Raw genomic sequence first — 19,194 nt, 5'->3', positions numbered from 1 at the left:
CCCACTGCAGGGCAAAGGCCTCTCCCATTATTCTCCAATTACCTCGCTCCTGTGCCAACTGTGACCAATTTATCAGGTGTGGGAGTGCCAAAAGACACCGGACCTGCACCCAATCCCCAACCCTTCTATACAACAGTGGACGGCGCGGTTGACCAGCAAGGATCCTACGTTCCAGCTTGACCTGGTGCAAAGGGCCCGCGCAGCCAGCCGCAGCCAGGGGATCGGATCCCCTCCACCGGGCGGGTGCCCTAACAACTGCACCTGTTGTTTTAATAAAGATTTGTTTCATTCATTCCCCGCAAACTTCTTGGTCTCACCTGCCCATCTAACTTTCTGCCGCCCCCTGCAACGCTTGCCTTCTCTAGGGATCCACTCTGTTACCCTTAATGACCAGCGGTTATCTTGCCTTCGCATTACATGCCCTGCCCACGTCCATTTCTTCTTCTTAATTTCTACTAATATGTCTTTAACACCAGTTTGCTCCCTAACCCACTCAGCTCTCTTCTTGTCCCTTAATGTTACACCTATCATTTTCCGCTCCATTGCCCGCTGAGTCGTTCTCAATTTAGGTTGAACCCTCTTAGTGAGCCTCCAGGTTTCTGCCCCGTAGGTGAGTATTGGTAAGATGCAGCTGTCATACACTTTCTTCTTCAGCGACAATGGTAGGCTGCTATTCATTATCTGAGAATGTCTGCCATATGCACCCCACCCCATTCTGATCCTTCTAATTATCTCTGCCTCATGGTTGGGATCTGGAGTTACAACTTGGCCTAATATATATTCGCTTACCACTTCCACTGACTCGCCATCTATATCAAACTGCTGTGCTGTCCCAAGGTTATTGATCATTACTTTAGTTTTCTGCATATTAATTTTCAGGCCCACGGTTCTACTCTGTTCGCCCAGTGCGGAAAGCATGCTTTGCAATTCGTCCCCCGAGTTACTTAGCAAGGCAACGTCATCAGCAAATCTGATGTTACTGAGGTATTCTCCATTAACCCTTACTCCCACCTGTTCCCAATCCAACGTTCTGAATACTTCTTGTAAGCATGCTGTGAATAACATTGGAGAGATTGTGTCTCCTTGTCTGACACCCTTCCTTATAGGTATTTTACTGCTCTCCCTATGGAGGGTGATGGTAGCTGTAGACCCATTATAGATATCCTCTAGTATTCTTACATAATGCTCATCTCTACCCCCTGGTTCCGTAATGCCTGAATGACTGCTACGGTTTCGACCGAGTCAAATGCTTTCTCATAATCTATGAAGGCTATATATATATATGGGTTCAGTATACTCAGCGCACTTCTCTATCACCTGATTGATCGTGTGAATATGGTCCATTGTTGAATAACCTTTACGGAACCCTGCTTGTTCTTTAGGTTGACTGAAATCTAAGGTTGCAGAGATTCGGTTAGCGATTACCTTGGTAAATACCTTGTAGACGACTGACAGTAAGCTGATCGGCCTGTAATTTTTCAAGTCCTTCATGTCGCCTTTCTTATGGATTAGAATTATGTTCGCGTTCTTCCAAGATTCCGGTACACTTGCGGTCATTAGGCATTGCGTATACAGGTTTGCCAGTTTTCCAAGTACAATTTCTCCGCCATCCTTCAAGAGGTCCGCTGTTATCTGATCCTCACCAGGTGCTTTGCCCCCTTTCATTACTTTCAAAGCCTTCCTTACTTCTTCGGTCGTTACTGGTGGGATGTCTATCTCCTCTGAACTACTTTCTCGTTCGGCATTATCCTGGATGTCCCGGCTACTGTACAGATCCCTATAGATCCCAGATCGGCCACTGTGACTATTTTATCCCTATTTGCGATGACATTGCCTTGCTTATCCTTAAGTGCATACATCTGATTTTTCCCCACGCCAAGACGTCTCTTCACTGCTTTCAGGCTACCTCCGTTCTTTACAGCGTATTCGATCCTCTCCATATTATACTTCCCTATGTCAGCTGTCTTACGCTTATTGATTAACTTCGAGAGCTCGGCTAGTTTTATTCGGTCAGCTGCGGTAGAGATTCTCATGGTTTGCCGTTTCCTGATTAGATCTTTCGTCTCCTGAGAACGTTTACCAGTATCCTGTCTAGCCATAGTGCCCCCGACTTCTACTGCACACTCCGTGAGAATGCGTGTTAGGTTGTCGCTGGCTTCCTGTGTCGTAAGCTCGGTTTCCTCGTTAAGGGCGGAATATCGGTTCTGCAGCGCGATCCTGAGTTCTTCTACTTTACGTCTTACTGTTAGCTCATTTATCGGCTTCTTTCGTACTAGCTTGTTGCGGTCCCTCCTCAAATCTAGCCTAATTCGAGATCTTACCATACGGTGGTCACTACACCTTACCCTTCCGAGCACTTCCACATCCTGCACGACGCCAGGGTTATCGCATAATATGAGGTCTATTTCATTTTTGTGCTCCCCATTCGGGCTCCTCCAGGTCCACTTCCGACTCTCCCGTTTACAGAAGAAGGTATTCATTATGCGTAGGTTATTATTCCGTTCTGCAGGCTCAACTAGTCGGTCCCCCCTGCTATTTCTACACCCGCGGGCTATCCGCGGTGAGTCCGAGACGGTAAATCGAGGAGCCCCATTGACGGCCTGTCCGGATCCAGGGATTCTTAGCACCCTCTGCTGCGTCACAGGTCCGACCGCCACGGCGTGGTGCAGTTGCTTCGCAGCCGCTGGGGACTGAGGGCCGAGGGTTAATTGGCGTATTCATGGGAGGTTGTGGCCGTTACTACACCAGGCTGGCCAATCCTGCTCTGGTGAGGGAGTGCATTACTGGCAATGGTCGCCGGGGTCAGGCCGCACCCCAAGCCCCTTTGTGCAATTCCATAAATACGCGGATTTTTTTTTTTTTCGGTTGGAATTGTCCGGCACCGGTATTCGAACCACGGTCCTTCTGCACGCGAGGCGGGTGTTGTACCTCTACGCCATCGCTGCATCCTACATATGCTACATATGTCACGCTACATTTGCACATATATATATATATATATATATATATATATATATGTATATATATATATATATATATATATATATATATATATATATATATATATATATATATATATATATACATAGAGTTAATACTACTGACTCTAGAGCAAAAGCTGCCCGGCCAGCCCGTGCATTGAAACCGTGCTACACCCGGGCGCTGACATGATGCCACCCTCACAGCGTTGCCCGCTGCCTTTTTGCCTACTAGAGTTGGCGGCAGTAGTCGGTATTCACCTAGTAACCAACGCATTCCATCATGGCAGCCACCGTTGCTGTGAGTGCGCCGTGAAAACTTTGCTGTGCAGAAACGTTGAGTGAAGTTTTTCCTGTGGTGGGTAGCGAACTTTTGTGCCATGCTGGCGCGTTAGATGCAGTTTTGCATTCTCCGCAACTGAGAAGGGTAGCGCCTAGATTAGCGGGTACTTCATACGCTCGGAGAGGTAGCTTTTGCGGGTGCGTCAGGGGAGTTAGGTCGTCGCTTCGGAGTTGAGCGGTCGTGTTTTTTCGTGCTCCTGTGCTTCGGAGGGGCCTCATTTCGGCGGCCCGTTGCAAGCGCGGGCGGTTGGACGTCGCCTGGCTTTCGCTCTGCTGGTGTGGGCGGTCCCCTTCCCAGTACCCGTCTCCAAAGCGGTCGGGACCGCCGCAGACTTCGCTCTTCGTCGCACCATGCTCGCCTCCGCGCTTCACTGTTCCCTTCGAGGTTTCTCGTCTCCCGGACGCAGCATTACGCCAGCCATCAGTGTTCGTGGTGTGTTGTGTGCGACGGAATCGACCACAGTGGAACTACTCTTCTCTACTCTTTCCTCACCTTTCTAATCTTTACTTTTCTTTCTCCTATCCTATTTCCCCAACTATTCCCGCTTGCGGACTGTGTTAAATGCAGGTGAGCTCCCATGAGAGCTTAGTAATATCCCCAGTCCATTTATTTTCCTGCTTCCTTTAAAAAGAAATCACTTCCCCCTGATTGCTTTTTTCCTCTGATTTTTTTCCTGGTGGCTTCCCCTGTATTCGCGCATGCGCTGTTTCTCTATATATCATTTTGTGTGTGCTAAAAGAGTTCAGTTGATATGCAGCGCTAATCCTGTGTAGTCTTTTCTTTGTTGTCCCGTCTGTACAGCGCTATTTTAACATGTTTCACACGCCTCCCCCCCCCCCCTATATGCGTCAGCTGATTGTTTTCGCATTATATTGAGGTGCTCTTTACAACTACTTGCTTTTCTAGCGAATGGAAGTTCGAACTGGACAACGCTTCCAAGAAATGCATGTAAATGGAAGTCGTATTTGTGACTGCACTTTATGCTAAACAAACATGCTTTCTGTGCCTGTTCCTGTGCCTGTCTACGAGGCCCCTGCAGCATGTGTGTCAACTTTTTTCTCCAGTTGAAATGCTTTTAGGTAGTGTCCCTTGCATTAGCTTAGATTCAATAACCGTGAAATACCCAAGCCTAATATTACTGAAACTCTCTCAAGAGATTTTCCGTTTTTCTAGGTACGCTTAGAGGATTTGTCATTGATTGTATGCTTGGGGACGTCACACAAGGTACATGATTAATGTTGTCAGGTTACATTAGGTCGCAATAATTCTATTTAATAGCAGCTTAAACAAAATATCGCCAAAAGCAAACCAGAGACTAGAAGATATCATGTAGAACGCACATTTCCATTCTGGGTTTGTGGAACTATAGCTTTCAGTACTTCCAACTACAAAGAAAGTAGTGCAAGTGTTCATTAGTCGCTGCAGGGCTCTTTACCTTTTAAAATTTCATGCCCCCTCTCCCAGAATAAAGAAAGAGGAAAATTGTGAGTGGAACTAACTATTTCCAGCAAAGCTATGGCAGGTTTAAAGCCAATAAACAGACAGGGTTAGAAGCCAAAAAACCTTTTTGAAAAAAAAAAAAAACAATTTCATGATAAAAAAAACCTCAGCACTGGAGAAGAGGAGAAGAACGAAATAAACAAATACAAGCAGAGGCAGCATAAAAGAGCAAACAATCAACAAAGCAAATGCAATTCTACGAGGCAGTTAGTCACGAAAGCTTCCATGAAGGAGCAGACACTTCAGGAGAAATTTTTAAAAATTAGAAATTATGTACCCTATTTACATTATGTACACAGAAGATCAGACATATTTCAGTGGTTTTAGACAAGATGGAGCTGAAGTAGCCAAATCAGTTCTTGCCTTGAAGAAGCAGATTGCAGTGATTAAGAGAGAAAAACAGTCACAGGTGGTGTAGGGGTGTTACCAGCATGCAGCATCCTTCGTTTGCCCATTTTGTCATTTTGCCTTCTTCTTTTATGCCTATCTTTTTTTCGTCCATGGTGCTGTCTTTGTACTGGCCATTTCCTCGCCATGTCTTTTTTTTCTCCCGAATTTTTTATCCTTTATTTTATGCCAGTCCTTTCCTTTCCTTTCAAGTTTACTGTTCCCATTTCCACATGTAGCACAGCCAGCTGGACAGTTCTTCTTCTTTCCTTGGTTAACCTCCCTAGGTTTCTTCTACAGTTTCTTCCTTTCTTTGAAGTCGCACACTAGGTCATCTTAGCCTTGCTCTTACCATCACAAACTTCCCTAGAGGTCTGGTGGTATTACTGGTGGTGAAATAAAATTTGTTGGATGAGAATTGCTTGTACGTATGACCCTCTTGCTTTTTCTGTGTTTATTTTTGCTTCTGGTACACGAACTGATGGCATTGCGATGGCCCATTATTTTTGATGAAAATAAGAATGCTGAAGACCACAATCTGAATGAGCATTACCCAGAACTTTCATAATCAGCTACAGCATTACTGGAACCCAGCTTCGGTAATGCAACTTCGTCATCATCCTTGTTCTGTGAGCTCACTGGAATGGAAGCGTAGAAATTCTAAAGGTCTGGTGTGGCACCTTTGTGGCCACTGGTTTGATGTTGGCATAAATGAGAAGGCTGTGCTACACATATCGAATTCCTTCGTTCCATCGCGTATCGCATTCGCATATCGCATTCCTTCCTTTTATCTAGTGTATACAGCTGAAGAACGTCTCCAGATAGACCTGGCTGAACCGATATGTGCAGATGTAACTGTCGCAAATAATAAAATTGAGAGTTCAATTTATTGTCAGCTTTCTTAATGACTGCCATATGCAATGCACATTAAGTGTCTCAATACTCTATATTAGCTATTGATAGTCTCATGCTAGGCAGTCTGATTCACCTGCTACAGTTATGTTTGGCAGCTGTTTCAAAATTAACCACTACGATTGAACTAATGAGCGGCAATAACAATTTATAGGTGCACTCAAATTAATTTACTTTTCAAGGGAGACGTATATCCTTCGTCGACTTCGCCTTGCACAAAATACATGACGGTCCCATCGCGACCCAAGAAACCGCATATGTGTGTTACCTCAACATGCTTCCTAGGCGGTCTCTCTTGACAGACAGATTTCCGGCCGAACCCGCAGGCATTTCAGGCAAAACCGCCTGCAGGCGGGGTGGTCCTGATAATTGGGCGTGAACAGAAGTTGCCGTCTCCGTTCATTGGCGAAGGCACCCAGGGAAGGACAGAATAATTTAACGCCCCACCACACGGGTGTCCATCTCACATGAACGAAGTTTACTCCTCCCCCACCTCCTCTGTGCAGATATATACATGGGCCATATGAGAGCAGAGGTGCAAGTATACGTAATTAAACAACGTCGCTGATCCGCCGAATTTAAGAAATGTGTCGTGCAAACCGTCAAATATATTCTCGAAAATTTCAGATTGCGTGTTTCAGCGATCGAAGGAGCATGCACCAATCGCACACACCCATAGAGGAGATTTCTGCACCTACATTCGGGATTACCTTTCGGCTTCGCCTTGTCCTCCTCTAGAAAACCACCTTATCGTGCAAATAAAGTTACCATTATTATTAGTTCGCGGTTGTTTTATCTCTGACTCAAGTAAAAAACCGTTCAGTGAAAGTATAACAGCACCCGTAAACAAGACCCTAGTTATACGCTAGGCATGGTAAAATGGTTTGTACATTTATTTGTTTTTAATTTACGAATCATATACGATTAAAAGGAGCGGATCTGCCCAGAGATGTTTCGCGTAACATGATATGACCGGCTGACGGCGAGTTCAAATCGGCAGCAGCCACTACGGACATGTAGAGAAGGTGTCCTTGAAGATAGGCAGCGGCGGCTTTATTCCGTATCGTCGGCAGTCTTCGCAAGTGTGTCTTCGCAAGCAACGAAGTGACACAGCAGACACTAAGGCGTGTTAGAGTGAACCTTTGTAAATTAGCCCCACACATACCGAAACTGAATTTGGCGCCTCAGCCCGACGTCTTATTTTTGCTTATAATTTCATTTATGTTTGTTCGTCAAGCATGAATACTTCAAGAAAACTAATAAAAAGCATACAAACTCGTAAAGAAACTCAGTTATTGCCATAAAAGTTGCCTAATTTTAGCTTAGGGCCCTAAATTTGTGCCTCATTTTTAAGAAAAATTGTTAGCCATATCTTCAACTACTGATCTGGCAACTACAGCGTGGCATCATGGCGGCATTCGTGTTTAGACACATTTTTGAGCCAGCTTTACCCGCCTGTATATATATATATATATATGTATATATATATATATATATATATATATATATATATATATATATATATATATATATATATATATATATATATATATATATATATATATATATATATATATATATATATATATATATATATATATATATATATATATATATATGCGTATATGCATATTGTAGCGAAATCAACAGCAAGGAAATGCGTTTTGAAATGTTCAGGGAGGGGGAAGTTCGTGACGCGTAGAGAAAAACCCGTACGTATGACATTGACCGCGCGGAGTGATCGGTGACCGCTATTTCTTTTTTGGCTGCGTCTGCTGCAACCCGGGGCTTCCGAGCCGATTCCCCCCGAACTGGCTGCTGCGCCCCACGGAAGTGACGTACGTCAACAAAAAAATTGCGTAATTGCATTACATTGCAATTACTTCAATAGTATTGCACATATTTTTGGCAGTGACACATTAATACTACAGTATCAAGATTTATTTTTAGCCTGAGTTTATTGTCTTTTAATATGACGTCACCTAGTTACCGTGACGTCATGGACATGCTTTGTAGATGTTTGTATTATATTTTTCTCTGCTAAACTCGAGTTTGTTATTGTTTTTGACACTTGCGTAGAAGAAGTTGTGTAAACAAAGCACTTTTTATAGATTTACCACGGGTTTTACGGATGACCTACGGACGAGCGGCATGGAGAAGAGGCCGAATTCCATCGAAGAGCGAATTTTGGCCCCGTATTGGCATACGTACGGGTAGAGTTCACTCTAGTACGGGTACAGTGTAGTACGGGCTTGTCTGTTCCGAGTTTGTTCCGTTGGTCTATTTCAAATATTCCGGCTTCGCGCGGTGCCGAGGCAAGCAAGAATGTTACGAGCGTCGGCGTTGTGTGGAGTCGCTCACGAGTGGTGCGGTGCTGCGCTGTGTTTTCGTTTCATATGAGGTGTTCAGCTCCAAGCGTGTGTCACCGCGCTTGTATCTTGTGCAGTAATTCACAGTCTTCAAAGTCCGATGACTATTCGTGGCAGCAACGCGAAGTGCTGGTCAGCGCTTGCGCAGAGCGCAATGTTTTCATATCAAATACGTACGTATCAAAACCAAATGTTGCCCCAAAATGTGCAGTAAAGTACGAAGCACCGTGTTGCCTTCAAAACGTGACCGATGTGTGTGGTGCGTCATAGTTTTCCAGAGGTTTGTTTATGTGAAGCTGCTGGCGCCGCAGTCATCGATGCTATCATCACAGTCATTGTTATACACGGTGTTGTGTCGGTATCACAACGCGAGGCAAATACTTTGATACTGCTCCGTACTCGACTTGCAAGTGTCCAGATTCGTGTCGCTGCAGGAGTGTATGCGTGAATAATCTAGAGCCCCATCAGCTAGCAATGGTGCGTCTCAGTGACAGCGAGTTTTCGTTCGTTCGCTTCAACTTGCCGTGATCCCTGTCGTTACAAGCGTGGCCAAAAAATGCGCCGGAGGCATTTTTCGTGTGTGTTGTGTTCGTGTGCTCCAAAATTTACGATGTCGCCAAACGTACGTGATCGTGCCCATTTATGACAGGCTAGGTGATGCGTCAGTGGCTTCAGCAATAACAGATGCTACGTGCTGTGTTGAACTGTTATATCTACATTCTAAGCATACCATCTAGGTGACTCTGCGTAGTTGTTGTTTCTATTTGCTCTAACCTCAGTTGCCTTGTTCATCTTTTTTGCAGGGTATTTTTATTTACGTGTGCACGAAGCATATTAGCACTAAATCAACCTTACACACTTACCTGTACATGCCATAACCCTCTTTGTAATCACGTGTGCATGTGCTACTGTTACCCTGCAGTATTTCGTCAGCTACTGTGCATGCTAGCAAAGATTGTTTGCATGTCGTTCTGAACCATTGCTAATAGCCTGAATTTCCTTTAGTATTACTAGCATACCTTTTTCTTTCTCATCTGCTGGCTTCGTGTCGCTTTTAAAAGGAATGAATGATTTAACGCTTATGTCGGACAAACTTGTAAAAAACAATACACGGGATATACCTGCTAAATTTCTCAATGGCACAAAGCACGTACACTGATCGCACAGGCTAAAAGTATGTCTGACGTGCTCCACACTCTTCGTCTGCCCCTCAACGCAATCATGCTTGATTTTTACCCAACCGGCAAAACCACTTCTGCTCACTGACGAGCCAGGGTCACTGTCACGCCCACTTCACAACATATAGTGAAAGCAGTCTGTTCTGATTTTTACCCAACAAACCAAACCACTTCCACTCACTGACTAGCCATGTAGAGTCACTGTCAATAATTAATCGTTACTAATAATTCAAAAAATCCAGATGTAACTGTAGCGATGCTGAAGGCGGTAGTGAAAGTCCGGGGTGGGCAACTTTGACAGCACTTGTGGGTTTCAGTGCATTTGGACTAAGAACGGCTCTCACGGGGTGGAAGCCCTAACATCCTTCTGCTTGCAAATCCATAAAATATTTCTCTGTCTCGTTGTTTAATGCAATGCAAAGTTGAGGCCATTGAAAAGCACCATCAGAGAAACATGAGAAAGTGTTGCTTTTGCCTCCGTGGAATGAACCAAGGTGGACCCGCTAGGTATATCTGCATCTAAGCATACATTGGGTGCTACTGCGCAGCCGACTGGTACCCGTTGGCAAACCTGCTTCCCACACAACAACACAAACACACGCCTGTTGCATGCAGCCTGTGCGCATTTTGTTTGTCTGCGTGGAATGGAATGGCTGTGTCAGCAGGAAATAATTCATGAAGCACTGCAGGGCAGTGCAACAGTTGCCAGAAAAAATTTCCATCGGCAGACTCGCATACTCGAATGGCAACTGGCAGGCTCCATGGTTCAACACAGTGGTAATTCCAGTGTGCCACCAATGCAACAAGTCTCTCCATAGTATCAGGAGATTCGAATATAGGTTAACAAGGGCGGTGTGACAACTGTCGCCGTGCTGAAAAATGCCACAACAGGGCTGTATTGTGCACAGATTTTTGTTGCCACTCCCATCCCACCTAGTTGTGCCAGCTTCCAAGTTTACCCTGTATCATTTCAAATTAACTGACGTTTGCTGGTGTTTGATTGATAGATGCAAGCACCAGTAAAGTGTGTCTGTCATCTTTAGCACTAAAATCATGTTCTCAAGGGGAAACCAAGTTTAACGAGGTTGCGGACATGAAAGCTGGCAGTGCTCATGGGGGTCGTAGCAGAAAAGTTGCAGCATGGCGTCGTGCTGTTTTTGCTATGTTGATGTTATAAAGCGCATGGTATTTATATGGGTCATACGTTTCAAACAAGGCACTAGCTGGAAGTCGTTGCTGTCCCTTCCCTTTGTTACACTTTGTAGTCGCGCTCTTTGTTTGAAAAAATTATTAGAAACTAGCTAGTGTAATTACAATTATAGAACTAATTTTCTGTAAAGGAAATGCTGCCTTGTGCCGGCTAAAGGATATACACTGTTTTGGCTACACACATCATAAGACAAGATAGCAATGCAATACTCTACAGAGCCCGTGCACAAGCTGCTGCCTTGCATTGGTCTGACCCACAGAATTGACAGGAACAGCTCCCCAGGACTGATCCCGAGCAAAGGTTCTGGCTCGCTCATGCCCCTCAACTTCACAGAAGTCAATGAAACCTTGTTACACAGGCTGCGGCTTAAAGTAGCATTGACCTGAAAGTATCTGCACACAATCGGACGCGAGGACAGCCCAGACTGCCTTCTGTGTAAGGCTGTACAGAGACAATTGATCATTTGCATAGTTTTTGACCAAGGTATACTAGTGGGTGAAAAGACCTTGAAGCAGCCTTACTACGCTTGAATGCTTACCCTCTGTCTGAACGAAAGATTTTTGGCACGTGGGCTGACACGAAGAAGCAAGATCGAGCTGTCAAATCGCTGCTTGTCCTGTCAGGACTCTTGGGTCTATGTGGTGAAATTTCACAAACTGCGGAACTTTTTTTTATGGTCGGTAAATAAGTTATGCGAATTATGCAGTGATTAGTCTGTTTCTGCACCCCATACATGCTTTAAGTGTACAAAGTTCATTGGTTGATTTCACTGTCATTTCTCATACCCTCAGTATTCAGTACCTTCCTTGCCCCAGTGGGATTTAAGTAGCAGGCCCAAGTTCAGTTTCTCAGGCTGGCCTCTTCTCCTTTCAAAAATCTTTTACTATCTCTACCTCTCTCTTGCCAGCATGCCAGGTGCTTGTAACGGTTTACTAGGATTCGCAACGGTCACTATACGATAAAAATTTCCTATGACTACTTTCATTGCTGAAGTTCACTGCACTCAGTGTACTAGGGTGTTTGGCGCACAATAGTAATTATGACTGCAGACAGCCTACAGTTCTTAAAGCCCACATCGAAATCCTGCCACGGACTCGTTCTTGCCTTCACTTCGATAAGGCTGTCACAAATGGGTTGATCAGCCGAACATGCTGGAAGGGATGTTTTTCTGCACTCTGAATTAATGTTTGATCACTGCACTCTGAATTAATGTTTGATCATTGTGCATACATTAAATACATTAAAGCATTTTTGCTGTTTCTTCCTTTTTATCTCTTGACACCCAGTGCAACCAATGGGCTGGTAAAAGCTGTGGCTTGTCATATGTGTTTCCAGTTCATAATGGTGCATTCTGCTTGTTGCCAAAGCCAACTGCAGAAAAGTTCTTCAGCCATAATGCAGTGCTGGCGATGGTCTTTTGTGGGCTATAAAAGCAAAATGTACTGGTTGTTGGTCAAATAAAGTGAGCCAATTTTAAATGTTTCTTCCCAATGCCGGATGTGTTTTCTTGGAGGTTGTGTGTTTGCTTAGTCCTTTTGGAGACAGTTGAGCATGTATGGCTCATGTGTTGGCCATGAGACTAATTAATCAGCATTTGAAGGTTCATGGGGCAGGTACAACTTGTACAGCTGGTGAGCGAAGGGATATAACTATTACATTTCCGATTTTCTTGCAACATGTCACTAGCATACAACAATTAGGATTTATAATTTAGCTGCAGTTCTTTTTTACGACAATACTGCTATTGTGCCCATTATAAAATGAATAATAATTACGACCAGCCGCCATACGTTGCTGGCCGTAATGTGTGCGGCGTCATCAGAAAACATGTCATAGTTACTCCCGCCGTTTACCGCGCACGTGTGCACGCGTTTTGCGATGAGCGTGCGGCATCAACCTGGCTTGCCCGTGGTGCTCGGAAAAATACCAGAAAGGATGAGCACAAGGATGAGCACAAGACACCTCGCAGACGCCCAGCTCGCGAAGCCGGTTCTACCGCGTGCCGACGCATTTCACTTCAGGAGGAATGGGAAAGCCTGTGGACAAAGCAATCCGGGTCAGCCAGTCATGCATGCGGAAGATGGATATGACGATAATTTTAGGGGCCTTATATGACTATGACCACTACTGCCACAGTGAGAAGGGACGACGTCGGAACACGTAAATAAACAAATTTCGCAATACGTGCACGTGGTGTGTCATTCAGTGCTTCAGGAGGATCTAAAAAGAAATCCTCCAGCTCGCCTTGCGTCACTTAGTGCAAGTTTCGCCAGTTTTAAAGACGAAGGTGTAACATATCAAACGCGAAAACTGACCGTACATATACGTGGCGTCGGCGGAGCCACCGCTGTATGGACTGGTGTACTTGAACTCATTTCGCCAGAGCAGCAGCCAAATATCCTCTCACTACGGCGCTAAACCGGCACCTTGGCAGAATGGAACCTTGCTGCCAGCTGCAGGTGCACGTGGCAGCACGTATACGCGTAAACGGATGCGCACACACAGCTCTGACTGCTGGGGAACTTCAGCGTGATGAGCATCCAGTCTGCTTGTCAGAAAACGAAGGCCTGTATATATGCTTCTTTCTTTTTGGACAACAAACGTCACATGGTTGGCCGGTTCTTCATCACTTGCAGTGATAGGCTGTTGGACAGCTGCTGCTATGACCAGAAGCAACATGCGCACTACTTACATGACGTAATTTGGTGTTGACAGGAGCTGTGTGGGCACAGTTTATGTGGGAGACTATATTGGCGCTACATTTGCTGCCCTTACCATCGTGTGGTACAGCGCTGTGCTCTCGCTGTTTATTGATTACCAGCACAATTTTTGCAACGGTGTGTGAAGTTGGTGAAATGAAGTGTATCTCCTGGATTGGTCGGTGCTTCCTGCTTCGGCGTGATTCTTTCCAGGCCATCACTAACAAGGGTGGCAAAGTTGTGCTTGTGCCAGCTAGAAGCCAAATTTTTTGACACTTTGTGATCAGTACTTGTAGCACTGCAGTGTACCTTGTAACTTTGGAAGCTCGGAAAAGTTGGTACAACATGACCAAATATACAGAGTTGTAGGCACGACGAAAAGAGGCATATTAACACGCGTTTACTCCAAACATCTTTTTGTCACATCTAATATAATTCAGGCCTCTTTTGTCCCAGCTGTGCTGATTTCACCAATTTCACTCCCCAAAATAAGGCACCTGCTGGTCTTTTTATGCACAGAAAGTATGGTGAGGTTTCAAAACATTTCAGGCTGCTGCGCCAAAACTATACGGACAAAAACGCTGGTGTTCAGCGGCGCGTACTACAGTGCACCAGAGTGGAAGTTCAAGTGCACTGGGCACCAGTAATCTAGACCCAAGAGAACTCTTGTCAAATGAGGGCCTTCAAAGGTATTCCTTCGGCCTATTCTTCCCACAAAAGCCACAGATTCTATGATCTAAATGGGAGCGCAAGCAGCCTTCGTGCAACACTATTTAGACCTTTGCCGGCAGAATCTTCAGCCAGTGCCCACGTTTGAGGACACAGACCCATTCTTCCCTATTCACAGCAGATCAAACCTGATGGCGTGATATGGGGCGCGCACACACCTTCCAAAATAAAAAGAAAGAAAGAAGTGCGGTTACAAAAGCCGGCGAATTTAAACGTGCAACACAATCCTCCGAATCCTCCACTCGGAGTGGTTTTGCCTTGCCCGCAGGTGCGCCGTAGATAATACAACACCGAACGACAGCCGATGTACCAAGGAGGAGAGTTATCAGCCTGCGCTTACGGCGCGTACAAAAAGCGCGTGATTTTCATCGTAAACAATGAAAAGCACAGCCGACCTAAACATGAGTGCCGGCACGGCCGCTTTGCACGGCCGGCATGGTACTTCGTACTAGTTTCGGCCGTTTCGGCGATCAACAACGACGACCGAATCCAAGAAATAATAACAAAAAACAGGTGACGTCACTTCCGTGGGGCGCTCCAGCCAGCCCCGATCGGGCGAGGCTGGAGCACCCCGGGGGAAAGGATCCCCGGGGTGCAGCAGCCTTTGCCTTCTTTTTTTTCGGTTCAGTACCAGTTGGTGTACAACGGGCACGAAAAATAACGGTTCCGTTGTTTCGGCTTGTTCTGGAAACAAAAACCGACTTGGTTCCGGTTCGCAAAATTTCACATCACCCCGGCCATTTCGTTCAGCCCGATCTGGTCGGCAAATTCTTTGCCAGAACCGCATTCGAGCAACTCTAAATTGCCTTGTTAAAACGGTGAATTTTGCTCGCATCACGCACGCAGTCGTGTTGTGGCGGTTGTAATGGGCTTACCGTGCTTCCGCGCAATTCCCCTTGATTTGTCGTAGGCGATGTGCAAGCCCGGAAATAGTGTTTCCGAAACCGCCTCCACGAGGGTCCTTACTGATGCCATGGGCCAGCTACGACATAGAGTTTCTCAGTATTACTTAAGCTGGTGAGAAACTTTATGAGCTTCGGCACCCTATCTCACTTTTACCGGCCCTATCCCTGCCACAGCAATAACTTTTCCGAGTGGCGCGTCTGTGTTTGTTGCCGTGCGTTGCCGCGACAACGAAGCAGACGACACTTTCTTTTCCTTTTTTTTTAAATGGGGGGGGGGGGGGGGTGGCAGGGCATACTGTTTTTGTTACGAGAGCATTTTATTTAGATCGAATAAACCACGTACAACAGTATTTGCTGCGTTGCTGTTCACATGTGTACAGTTTCAATTGACGGGTAGGATTCGCGTAACACAACAGATGGCGCGCGTTGCGAAATAGCAGCGTTGCTTTGCGAGCCCTTGACAGGTGGCGCAAGAGGTTATTTTGAATTTTTTAGCTTGTGTTGTCGAAGGCTTGACAAGGTGTGGCCGCGGGAAGTGCTCGCTGTCGTAGCCGCCGCCGTGTATTGAAATTATGTCGACCTGACATCAAGGAAAACAAAGTGCTGCGGCCGTAAGTCCCTTCCGTACGTTTTGTCGGATTGGCCCACAGATGATTACGGACAGTGCGACAACGTTCGAATCGCGGCTACGTACGGCGTACGCCACGCCGAGGGAAATGCTATAATCGTGCTTTTCGAAAGTACTTTGACGATGTGCTTCTTCGTTCGGTTTGATGGCCACTCACGTTTCTCTGCTTCCCAGATGTGCACCACCTACGCGGCGATACTCGGTCTACTATGCTTGCTCTTAGAAAGAGGTGAGTACAGCATGCGTGCCGCCCTTCACATGCGTCATGGCAAGCGTTGACTCGGCACACACCCCGATTGTCCGAATAACTGCACCTCCCCCAAAAGAAACGACGTTTGTTCGTTCGCTTGCGGCGTGTGATTGCCGTGCCGCCGACCGGCTGTCGGGGCCAATGTATACAACTGTTCGGGAAATGAGGATGCCCCGCTGTTATTTGAACGTGAATAAATTAGCGTCCCGTGGTCGGTGGCTCCAACTCCGGGCTGTTGCGACTCGTGGGGCGGACTGTTTGGACGCTTTCCCTCGTTGCGTCGTGTCGCATGTTAGCCGGCAAGAGAAGGCAATAGCACGGCACAAACAATCGCATGCATACTGGTCACGCAGGAAGGAACTTTAGCAAAAATATTGTGCTCACGGCCAAATGAGTGTGTTTACGGTTACAGAAAGCTCATTGGCAGCTTGCTTGCAGCGTCGTTTTTCGATTCTTGCGGGAAATTTCTAGCATGCTACACTAGGAAACATCCGAGCAGCACGTAAAATGTGTGGGCTTTTCGGTGAGCCTGCGGCACCATACGTCGTACAGCTATAGTTCAGCGGTCACTGTACGGTAGATATTCCGGTGTTTATTACGGTGAATGGCACGAATACTGAGAAAGCACAGCTCAGAATAGAAACCAACTTGTTGTGGCTAAGCAGTGAAAGGCAGCGTTTGAGGGTTGCAGGAAGACTTGCATATAAAGTGCGGTGTAACCAGTTGATTGTGGTAGAATTGCCTGCCAGTGAAGTGAAAATAACATGGCCATTGCCTGTGAAGCAACTTACGATTCAGAAATGAGGTTCTGTGGGGACAAGACGTTGATGCAGCCACTCGTGCATGAGGGATCCCTGAAGTGGTGCAAAGCAAGAGGTGTGCTCATCTAGCATTCCACTCTCGTCTCTTGGGCTACTGCAATCTTTGGTTCAAGCATTTGTATTCAGGCAGTTAAAAGTGCTTCAGCAGTTTCTTTTGTGAGGTGGGAAACTGTGGACGGTGGAAGCGTAGCCCATTGCAGCAGGTATCTCTGTTCCACTGTGGGAAACGGTTAGGGCGGCGTGGGAAGAGCTCAACACTGCCATGAGACACTTCTTCGTCATCCTGGCCATGTTTAAAGGGACCCTGAAACACTTTTCTTTTATATTCTAAATGCTTTCGGAATGTAGTCAACTAACACACTCAGTGCTTAGAATAAGGGCTCACAAAGTACCTCAGCCAGAAATTACTGCTCTGTGCCCGTGAGATGACTTAGGAACGTGCTCAAAAGAATTTTCTCTCTTTTCTGGTCTTGGCTTTCTTCGAGTGCTCGAACCACGTCATTACGGCGCCTATTGGCCGGCTTTCTTTCAGCTGCAGCAGTAAATGCATTCAATAGCCACTTTAAATCACAATGCCACAAAAGTGAAGGTGTATCTGCTGCATCTGCCCCGACATTCTTTGTGTCACTGTAACTTGTGGCAGCATAAACTGTGAATGGTGAAAAGGAACTGGCAAAGCTTGCTCCGGTGCTTTCCTCACGAGACTCAGATGCAAGACAAGTAGACCTTTAAATGCTCTAAAAACCTCGCCAAACAGGTCGTCACAGTGCGTTGAGTGGTTGCCTTTTCTCACAGTACATTTCTCCTGACAAGCTGCACTGGTCCCACATGGGTATTTTCTGAACCCACTGTCCCTGTGGCGTCACCACAACACTGGCCAGACCTGCCCCATCGGTGTTGCTTGATTCTGCTTGGGACACGCCGCATCAGAATGCATAAAAATGGGGGAAATGCCGCCTGTAATTTCTCATTTCTGAATCAACAAGAGTAAAGGGACCAGACGTCCCGGTCTGGGCGGGACACATCCCGCTTTTGTGGCTGTGGTCCCGCAGCCTGCTTGTTCAACGCTGTTTTGCCCCGCTTTCGGCTGGAAATATGGGAAATGGGTATCAGGCACAGTGTCACTAATGAAAGAGCTGAAAGAAAGCGTTTGAGGAACTCCAAGAAAAGAGCGCACACGATGGGAATAAGCCAGAAACTGTTTTGTGTTCTTTGCTTAGTCCCAACATCTGAGCGGTTTTCTTTAAGTTACAGTGTACCAACAATCCGTTCATTGGTGAACGGTGGGTGGACGTGCTTTAGCACCTATTTACTTATTCAGCAAGTAACGCGTCATTGCTAGTCGAACAAAGGCCGAGATAACTACGAAACGTACGATCTTTCAGTTGAAAGAAAATTGCTCTGGCACTAGTCTCCCTTCGAGCTATGTTGTGCCACTTCCTTCCTTGTACCCCCTTCCCTCCCCACCCCCGCCGCCCCCGTCCCGCTCCGGGGACCCAGGAATATGGCCACTTTAAACGAGAGGGTAATCTCGGCCAGTTGGTTGGGACACACTTTTGGAACAAGGCCAAAGGACGAGACAAAGAACTTTACTAAACAGTCAGGCAGCACTCGTCTTGTTCAGTCCTCTGCTGTGCCAGTGATGAGGCAGCATTTAGCATGGAGCCTTGGGCAGGCAGTGGCCGGACAGTGACCGTGCTCCCCGCGCCCGCAGTGGCCGTGCGGGGGCAGGAGTGCCCCCGGGGCTGGGAGGACTACGGGAGCTCGTGCTACAAGTTCAACCGGTCCCCGCCACGCACCCGGGACGGGGCCAAGGAGGCCTGCCAGGCCTACAACTGCGAGCTCATCTCGGTCAACACCTTCGAGGAGCACCGCTTTGTCGTCGACTGGCTCCGCGAGCACGACCCACAGCACCGCAGGTGAGCACTGCCTGCTCTGGGAGCGCCACTCACCTCTGAGGAAGCCTGGGGGGGCTTCACGCTCCCCCGCCTTGCTGAGGTTGACGCTCTTTCTGGTGGGATCGCCATTGGCTGGATGCGCACTTGCAAGCCCGCAAGGAGAGGTGCGAACGCGCTTTTTTCCTTTTCTGGCTGAAAAACTGAATTTTCACTTTGGAAAAGCAAAAGAAAGCAGTGAACTCTCCTTTGTGTCCCTGTACAGTAATTTAAAATGACCAAGTTGACTCGTGTCAGCAGGTTATGGGACTTGGAACACTAGTTGCTCCTTGCAAAAAGAAACATTGTTGTATCATGAGCTCCATTCTGTCGAGGTTCATACATTTCAGC

The 19,194-nt window shown here is 46.5% G+C and overlaps 2 protein-coding genes across 3 annotated transcripts in view; one reads left to right on the top strand and one right to left on the bottom strand.

Moving 5' to 3' along the window:
* The window catches only part of LOC144157585 (transmembrane protein 17-like), a 75,423-nt gene extending 60,025 nt beyond the window's left edge, over positions 1-15,398 (bottom strand). The window contains exon 1 of the mRNA XM_077688428.1: positions 15,181-15,398. Coding sequence (XP_077544554.1) covers positions 15,181-15,280 — 100 coding nt within the window. The 5' untranslated portion in view covers positions 15,281-15,398. The remainder of the gene's footprint in view (positions 1-15,180) is intronic.
* A 271-nt stretch (positions 15,399-15,669) lies between these two features.
* Cont (Contactin) overlaps positions 15,670-19,194 on the top strand; it is a 61,776-nt gene continuing 58,251 nt past the window's right edge. Inside the window, exons 1-3 of one of the 2 annotated variants that reach the window (XM_077688802.1) lie at positions 15,670-15,821; positions 16,013-16,067; positions 18,624-18,828. In XM_077688802.1, coding sequence (XP_077544928.1) covers positions 16,013-16,067; positions 18,624-18,828 — 260 coding nt within the window. In that variant the 5' untranslated portion in view covers positions 15,670-15,821. Of the gene's footprint in view, positions 16,068-18,623; positions 18,829-19,194 lie in introns of both variants that reach the window. The other variant, XM_077688801.1, reaches the window with a different exon arrangement.

The sequence above is a fragment of the Haemaphysalis longicornis genome, unplaced genomic scaffold (genome assembly GCF_048455015.1).
Source record: "Haemaphysalis longicornis isolate Haplotype H1 unplaced genomic scaffold, Haemaphysalis longicornis Haplotype H1 scaffold_10, whole genome shotgun sequence".
Classification (NCBI taxonomy): Eukaryota; Metazoa; Arthropoda; class Arachnida; order Ixodida; family Ixodidae; genus Haemaphysalis; species Haemaphysalis longicornis.
This window is presented reverse-complemented; position numbering and strand designations above follow the sequence as displayed.